Source organism: Conger conger, chromosome 14 (genome assembly GCF_963514075.1).
Source record: "Conger conger chromosome 14, fConCon1.1, whole genome shotgun sequence".
Classification (NCBI taxonomy): domain Eukaryota; kingdom Metazoa; phylum Chordata; class Actinopteri; order Anguilliformes; family Congridae; genus Conger; species Conger conger.
Genome location: NC_083773.1, coordinates 32,375,955 through 32,385,389, shown reverse-complemented (window position 1 = coordinate 32,385,389; position 9,435 = coordinate 32,375,955). Strand labels below are relative to the sequence as shown.

The 9,435-nt window shown below is 39.8% G+C and overlaps 1 protein-coding gene across 1 annotated transcript in view; it reads left to right on the top strand.

The window, feature by feature from the left end:
* Positions 1–3,984: 3,984 nt before the first annotated feature.
* Positions 3,985–9,435, top strand: part of megf6b (multiple EGF-like-domains 6b) — a 38,631-nt gene continuing 33,180 nt past the window's right edge. Inside the window, exons 1-3 of the mRNA XM_061220060.1 lie at positions 3,985–4,099; positions 5,828–5,962; positions 6,812–6,921. Coding sequence (XP_061076044.1) covers positions 4,011–4,099; positions 5,828–5,962; positions 6,812–6,921 — 334 coding nt within the window. The 5' untranslated portion in view covers positions 3,985–4,010. The remainder of the gene's footprint in view (positions 4,100–5,827; positions 5,963–6,811; positions 6,922–9,435) is intronic.

Sequence of the window (9,435 nt, the reverse complement as noted above, 5' to 3'; positions counted from 1 at the left end):
TCTTACCTACACTAGAACGGAAAGGGGTGGCTTCGCTCTACGAAAATATCGTACAATTGGTCTGAATTTGTGGGTAGGCGGTCGTTGAGTACAGAGCAGTACAAAGTTCTCTGTTGGACCTCTCTTTCGTAACTTAGGGCATGTGTAGGAGTGCTTTTGAAAAACATTTTTATTTTTAAATATCACGATCTTGACATATATGATCGTCTATGCATAGTGTGAAATGTGCATTTTTGCAGACGCATTATTCTTATAGCTATTTTACTACCTATGATTACTCTTAAATATGAAGCTCTTTGTATTTTAATGTATCTTCTTACATAAATACGCTATGCTACAATTCTGCAATGATCAATGTATGGTGTGGTGGTGATCACATTTATATTTTGCTTCGCATTTGCTAGATTAAATGTATTGTAAAAACTCGTCGACAATGCTTTTAAATGGCACGTTAAAAAAATGTGTTTTCATCGCAGTTATGGACGTTCCCTCGAAAGAATGACGCAATTCTCTATAAAACCACGAGATGTCAGTAGAACACAACACGATCGCAACTGAAGCGCGCAAAATATTGAGCGATGTTTAACGGCATAAATCAAGGGTGCATAACTCCGGTATTGGAGGGAAGTCTGCATGCTGGTTTTTGTTTCAACCAATTTACTTCGTTTTCGTCTTTGACAGCTCTGTAACTATGCTGGTTCACTGATGTAACCTACTTGAGCACAGTTGGATACACTTGCAGCCTGCAGCTGTCGCGTGTGCTTATACAAATGCCAAATCAAGATATGATTGAGCTTTTAAATAATTCAGAGCAGAAGTTGGCACAGACATTAATTGTCCGTTGATCTGCATCCCTGGCATAAATTGTCAAAACTACAGATTAGATGCATAAGTCTTGGACATTATATTTAATTTAGGTATTTTCATTGAAACTCCTGTGTGAATTGCTGTGTGATCCTGTATTGCTGTACATGTATATGAGAAAATGTTCAGTGTTACTTCATTTAACAGTATTAATTCATCCTTACAGAGTACATTATGGTCCCAATTGTACTGTTGATTAGTGTTAACACTGGATATTTTACCATGCATTTACCATGTTCTTCTTTATGATCAGAACTGTACAGTAAAGTAACTTCACTAAGGTGATGTATTTCAATGCAGACCAGTGCTTCCAAAACTGTCCATGTCCACAATCCACCTAATGGGAAAATGCTTTTTATGTGACCATATTCACCCAAATATGGATTTTTGTTAAACATTTGTCAAAATGTATGTAGACTGTGATCATTGCAGTGTGCATAACAGGTGTAGTGTTCAATTTAACTGGCACCAATGTAATTAGGTTTATTATGTATAATAAGTGTATTGTTTAATGTCATCTCATGACCCAATTTATGAACCTTGATGCAGCACTGCTCTATACCAGTTTTTCCCAAACCTTCTGAGCCACAAGCCAATTAAGAAGAAAGTAAATTTTCTGTGTTAGCCTAACTACACTGCACTATAATATACTGTATGTTCAAATATGAAATTCATTTCAAAACAACTGCGTGTACTGGGGAGTGTTTAATTTAGTCTGACTGTCATTTTCACCATGTAGCCTGCAGTTCAGGATGCAGCAGTGACATTTTAACACATTAAACAAGTTCACCGTTAATGGGAGAGTTGCAGTGCACTAGCTGTCACATCGACTTCTGTAACCCGCTCTGCTCCTTTGAGATCAGTGGGGGTGACAGGCCGGAGTTTTCACCCCTTCTGTGGCCTTCAGCCCTTCATGGTGACACAGCAGGGTCCTTGGGGTGGGAAACAATATTTAGCATTAACTGTTTTGAAAGAGATGATTGAAACTGCGCCTTCCAGACAATAAATAAAATGTGGAATCTCAGCTGCAGAAATACCCCTAAAAATGCAGTTATATATATGTACTAACTGTTTGCTCTGCTCATGGGTGTACAGTAAATATAATATTGAGTTAACCATAACATGCAATATGTCTAATATCTCATCTCATATGTCTAAATACATCACAGTATCCAGAGACGTTATCCAGAGGCTTAATTTTATTAACATTACTCATTTTTTCATTGCTGCACGTTCACGCCTATTTTCCGTTCTGGTTCCTCAGTGGTGGAATGACTTGCCTACCACTGTCAGAACAGCAGAATCCCTCCCCCTATTTCAACGCAGACTCAAAACCCACCTTTTCACCCAACTCTACCTTAGTCCTCCCTCCTGATTTCCCCTGCCCCTCCTTTCTGATATCCCTATCCTTGTCTAAATTAAATGCTCAAGGACCTCTACCAACCAAGAAACCTTATTTAATATCCATGCCATGATGCCTTAATGCAGCACAGAGTAAATGTACTGACCATGTCCAACCAAGTGCCTTAATCTATATCACTATCACCAAATTGGTGTAAGTTTCAATCATTATCTCATGGGTTTCGTTCAAGCCCCAGATATCTCTCTCTGGTTTCTGCAGACAGGCCTGTCTGAACCCAAACTCCCTCAGGCCCTTATCACCCCTTCCATCTTAACCTAATACATCTCAGATTCCCGCTGTTTATTTTAATATCAGCACAAAGATTCCTGCCTGTGGAGTGTTATGTGGTTCTGGGATAGCAGTGTGCTTTTGTGATAGTGCTTCTAGAGACATGTCATTGTAGGCAAAATAGTGCTGTTACCACTGAGTTTGAGCATTTAGCAAGATTCACAATTTCTTTACTGAATAGTGCGGTTCAGATATGTATATTTACAGTGTGACAACAGGATGTCAACAACAGGGTTTTAAATCAGATCTAGTATGGTTAGCATGCATGTTGTTTTCCTCTGGGAAGTGGACTGTAATCCCATATAGGGGGCATTTTGCAGCAAATCTGTGGTTTTCCCATTCTGCACGACATCCAAATTGACATTGCATTTTAAATGCAGTCTCTCTTTAAGAATGACCTTATTACAATAACAGGGATTGTCCGAGGCAGATTAATGGAACGAAAGTCACAGTCCAACCTCTAATTTTTATATAGTAAAACAATCTTAGTCACCTGAATAAATGGCTCGATTCCACATGCACACCGATGTGAGACGCACAGAATGTGGTATACGAATAAGCAGCCAATCACGGGGTGGGGTGATTGTGTCCACTGGTGTCCACATACCCCAAGCGAACGAATATGTTCTGTATTATGTTTTTATATATAGCTTATACTGGCTTGTTGTAGAATTGGCAGTTTGATGTGATAATTCGAATATGATTTCTGTTAGAATTCATAAAGTGCTGCTAAAATGTTTTTCGCTGGTGTAGGTGCTTAGCCTACAACGCTGGTAAGTTTTCTTCTGCAGAAAGTTCAAGTTAGCCTATACATATGCAACAACGCTGTTCTTGATATATTCGCATGAAAATATGTACCTACACGAACGCTGTTCGGAAACTTTTACTTGTGTGTGTGGAATTAAAATTGCGCTCTTCCATTTGACAGTCGGTTTTGACTATTCGTCTAATTCTTTTTATCGCACCTTTTCAGCTAAATAAACGGCTGTTTGCATCCGGTCTATACATCGGTCTATAAATGAGTGACCCGCAATTATGTTTTCGAAGATGCTTATGACTTCAGACGTGTGTGTTCTACCTGCCTAACGTCTCCTCCCTAAAGCTACCCCCCGACCCCGATCAAAGGAGACTGCGCTATCTTTGCCATGACAAAACACTGCATTCCCTCTAAAACCCCAGGGGTTAATTACGCCAAAGACAGGCTTTTAACACTCGTTACTGACAACTGCAGTGCAGACACGCCTTTGCGAACACCGAAAGCATGGCAAAGACAGTTAGATAGCCTTTTCCTCTGAAGATGTAACAGATTTTTTTTCTCTCTTAGCTATCTGAATTTGGATTATTTCCCAGAAGGCGAACACGTTAAAAAGAAGAAAATGTTATGAAGGGATTTTTACATAATTGAAACAATTATTATTCTGCATGTTTCTCTGACTGCATCTCGCACTGAAAAATAATGCATCTGAACGTCTCTACACTACTATTTATTATAATTAACGGAATGTTGGCATTATCTCACCAGGGAAGGAATCTACAGCCACATATGTAAGTGATTTATTTGTCATTAATTCATTCATTGAGACCACTTGTATCGAAACGCAGAACAGGTTGAAGCTAGGCTACTGTCGGGGTGTTTATTTATATCTTTTCGCATCAACTAGCCAATCCCAAATTAGTCTATATTGTATATTGTACTGGGATGAAAAGAGACTTTTTTAAACCAAACGTTTTATGGCTACTCTATTAAACTGGCCAAATCAAGTAATCATGAGCGATTAAACACAGCCATATGTAGGCTAATAGGCTACATTATTGGGACTCAAATAGCCAAGTAGTAGCTAGTCGCCCGTTATTGAATAAATATAAATTTTACTTCTGGTGCACACTTGTTGTGACAAAATGAGTATCGTCAATCAAACGGGGATTTCCTCACTGACACTGGATGGACAAATAGGGATGTGTTGCTTCGCCTGCGTCGGTGGAGGTGCAGAAAGTGCAGAAAGTGTAGGCTACCTGAAAGCATATTTTCCATGAAACTTAAGTAATCCAGCACTGTTTCCCACTTGTTACGCACCAAAAAGTAAAGAAAAAAATAACCATACAATAGCCATAATTTTCCATATGCCGAAGATTACACTGTTTAGCTGTTGAAAGTATCCCAGACAAGAATATGCGATCTTTTTGTTCACATAAAAAGCAGTCAATAAAAATTTAAAAACGGAAACAAGGTGAGTGCATAGTTGGTACGAAACCGAATCTTATCCAGTTATCTCCCTTAATAAGTTATTTTGTATAAAAAAACATTACTATAAGTTACTATAACTATTACCAACTATTTCTTTAGTATGTTTTTTAGTATTTCATTCACCTTATTTAATTCAGCACATTGTGAGGCATACTAATTGCTATATATGTTCACAAACAGGTGTTTATGTACAGCAACTTTCTCTTTTCATATCTCACAAAAAAAGGCATATGGGGAAATGCACAATCAATAGTGACCTCAAAGCTATATATGAGATAAATTCATGTTCATTTTGTATTTCATATATGTATATTGGAAAAAACAACAAGAATTATCCAAGCAATGTTAATATCACACGGACAATTTTACATTGTTTGCCCGATGATTCCAGGCAAGTGTGTTGGCAAAACTGATACATTATGTTTTTCCTACATTTGGAAAACAAATATTTTGGCAAGAGAGAAGTTCTCATTGGTAAAAAAAAGAAAAAGAAAAAGAAAAAAGGCCAACAAATTCACAGCTAAACTTCAAGTGAAATGCCATCTCACAGCAGGCTTTGGCATGGTAATTACAGTATAGGAACTTTTTCCTATGCAGGACAAACCAGCTGGCCCATTATCCATACTTCTCTATGATGCACTTTCTAAAAGGTCACTTACATAGGCCTATGTGCTATTTCTCTAGCTGTGTTTAGGCATGTAGTAGCCTGTCAGTCGTAATTTTACCAATGTTTTTTATTTCTGGTGTAGCCATAAGGCAGTCTTAAGGGTATATCTGGAAGAAAGGATTATAGTTTTCCCCACTGAAAGTGTCATGCTCATGTTGTACAATTTGTATGACTACAAATCTGTTTTTATGTTCTGTTTGAATGCATACTGACTATCGGAGGGAAAAAATGTAATTATTTCTGAACACGCAATATATACGTGTGTCTGAAACAGTATGAGAACATGAATACACTGGCAATGTAATCTCCTGCTTGGGACCTGTGAGGTGTGTTACATTTGACTCTCTGTCTCCCCCCACAGGCCGAATGTGTGTGTGGAGCGTGAGGTAATGCTGGTGGCTCAGAGGCAGCCGTGTATCCAAGCCTTCACACGAATGGTGAAGGTGTGGAAACAGGGCTGTGCTGGACAAAGCAGCTGTCTGGGGTATGAAAGGAGGTGAGTTCTTCAATGTGCCCCTGACTTCCTTACTCTCACTCACTCACTCACAAATCACTAACTCACTCACTCACTCACTGACTCACAAATCACTAATCACTATCTCACTCGCTCACTCACTCACTCACTCACAAATCGCTAATCACTAACTCACTCACTCACTCACTCACAAATCACTCACTCACTCTGTATCATCTTGCTCGTTCAGTTACATTTCAGGAGAGGCTAATTTGCATGTTCCTGAATTGATAGAGGTTGCAGCAATGTGATGGCATAAAATCATAATTTTAGAAAAAAAAACAACAACAAAACAGAAAGGGGTAAGAAGTGCATATTCTCTGTGGTGTCTCCCTCGGTACAGAACTGGAGCTTGCTTTGATGTTAGGCAGGGTCTGAATTAGAGGCCTTAACGTTTGTGCTGTCTGCGCTGGGTAATAACTAGCAAGGCCGCATTAGAGGCGTACAACTACAGGATCAGACACTCCACACTTAGTGCTGAAATTCATGGCCTGTAAACATGCTCCTTCACTCTGACAACAAGCCATCAAAGAGTGCTGGAAGTATGCCCTGTTCTCCTGGCGTGTTTAATTTATGCACTGAAACAGTCACTCAAAACAAAATACGCAGCCCCTGACAAAACAGAACCGCCTAATTCAGAAGACTTTGGGGGTGGTGAGGGGGAATGTTGGGTGTTTGTGCCAAGGCAACCATCTTCAAAGAAGGAAGTGCTTGTTCTCGAAAAAAACGTGATTCTCACCATGTAAAATGTAAAATGTATTCATAGAATGGAGAGTGCAGCATGGATAGTTGAAGATAATAAATGAATGAATGATTCTAATCTCTTTGCAGGACTGCCTATTACACAGCTTACAGACAGGTGTACAGACAGGACTACCAGGCTGTGTATAAGTGTTGCCCTGGCTGGTCTCAGCTTAATGGAGAGGCTGGCTGCCTGTACCGTAAGTGTCTTCTTTCTTCTTTCTTCCCATTGAATCTTATTCCATTCAGCAGCTTTGCTTTGTCTCTCACTGTGGGCTCTTCACGTGCTTCGATCACTCTTCATTCCTCCACTGGAACAGTTCCTCTGCAGAAAGAGAAGGGCTCTCTCTTTTACTTTTCAATGAAACCACATTATGTTAGTGCTGAAGATGCCACGTTTTCTGCCTCAAACACAAGATCGGCGACAGGCTGCTAGATGAAGTCCACAACGTCAAAGGCAGTGTGCACACAATCACTGCCTCTAAGTCTCTCTCTCTCTCCTCTGTTTCTTCCCTTCTAATCTACTGAAACACACTGAGCAAAGCACTTTAAAGAATCTGATAAGTGATAAAATGTAATGCAATATGAAACCGAGATTAGTTTTTAATGAAAATTGAGTTAACTCTCTTTAACTTTAAGACAGCATATTGTAAAAGAAACACTGGGTTTGCTACCTCTAGTGTCATTGTGGAAGGGTGTTAATATGCTTTGTTGGGTTTTGTATCTCTGACAGTGCATTCAAATGTTTCAGTGGGTTTGATACAGAAACTACAGAAATGTGGTAGAGTGCTCTGTTTGGTTTGAAAATGTTAGGAAGTGTTTTGGCTACTATGAAAGTGTGTTAAAGTGCCTGTTTGGTTTGATATGCATCTGTGTGGCTCTTTGAATGCTTGTATTCAGAAAAATTGTCTCTGTGGTCAATCCAGGAGCCCCTGAGTTTGCCAGTATAGATCTAGGGGCAGCAGTTGACTCTTAACTGCTGTGAAAAAACCGTACACCAGGCTGGTACCTTAATTTAATGTAATGTAATGTAATTTACCAGTGCATGGGAACTGGGACAGTGTTGGACATGGGGGTGGCCCTGTTTGTACCTAGTGATGAGTGAAGGGCGTTGGGTGCTGGTGTCAGCCCACAGGCAGTCTGAGCTGCTATAGTGGAGTTTGTATGTATTTGGACAATTTCTGTCCTTGTGGCTCTGTGGCCCTGCACATTGGATTTGAAGTGAGACAATGAATGTGGTTAAAATGCAGACTGTCCACTTTAATCTGAGGGTATTTACATCCGTATCAGGTGATGCATGTATGATTCACAACCCTTTTTATACATATTTTAAATTTTAGGGGATCAAAAGTAATTGGACGGTTGGCTTCTCAGCTGCTTCTGAAAAGCCAGGTGTATTCAATCACTTCCTAAGAGGTATAAGAAAGCTTTTAGTATTTAGTCTTGATTCTAGGCTTTTGATTGCCTTGGGGGTCTGTTATTGGTGTTTGTTAACAATGATTGTGCCAATGACAGTCAAGGAAGCCATTAAAGGGCTTATAGGACAGTTGAATCATTTCTCAAAATCAATTGACTTTTTGATACAGATGCTGAAACAGAAACAGAAGATTTTATTTTTTTGACAGCTTCTATGTTTGTACTTATTAGCACCCTGAAACCCTTTCCCTGTGGTATTTAAAAGTGCCTTTTAGGATGAGCCTTCTAATTAGTTTTGGGAGAGCCCTTTATTCTAACACATTCCTCTATAAAATGAAACCTGATCTGCTGAGTCAGAGTTGTTACCGAGCCCAGGAGACTGGACCTGGGAGGCGGTGAATCACCGTAATTACACCCTCTATGTCTGCGCTCTGTCCCTGCCAAGCCAAACAGTGGCCTCTAATCTCCATTTCCTCGAGAGTGTTTACATCTGCACTCGAACGGAACAGGGGTTTCTCAGACTGCAACAGCTGTGTCGCATGTGAGCATCCAACGCAGATGGAACTGTGGAAGGCAACTTTGATTCAGGAAACTTCAAGTTCAAATTCTGGACCTGGTAAATGTGATAGGATGTGAGCTGTCCAAGAATAGCCGTTCACTTTGTTGTGTGGAAATTGTTTTTGACGTTTTTGAGTGGGTGCCACTGTGTAATCAAATGTTGCAAACATGTGTGTATCTACACATCTGTATACAGTACATGAATAGAAAATGTAAGCAGTCTTTTTATCTTGGATAATGTGAGAGTACTGTATATTACACTAGAATGACATCAGTGCCAGTGTGTATGGAGGATTTTGCTGCCACCAGTTACCTTGGCTCTATCAGCAAATTAGCCACTTGCACCATGACCGATTCACTTGTACATTAGACCACAATAATATTCTACAAGACATGAACATTCATCAGCTGCTGTTCATATCACAGAATGTGGCCATAAAGGACAAATTTAGAAACAGAAACCGGCTGCCTTGCCCATCCCTGCTCTACATACTACAAACACATATATAGACCTACATAGCTTATCTGCACTCTGCCCATATCATACATTGTGTCTGAAGACAAGGTTTGGCCTGGGCCCTCTAACCTTCTTTTTAAACAGTTTTGATACCAAAGACTCCAGATACACAGAGGTGGTGGCACATGACCATGCATGCTCACATGCACATTTCCGCTTCTGCTAATCCAGATGAGTTGTGTTTGTGTCTGAGCAGGACAGCCTAATGGGATAAAGATGGGAG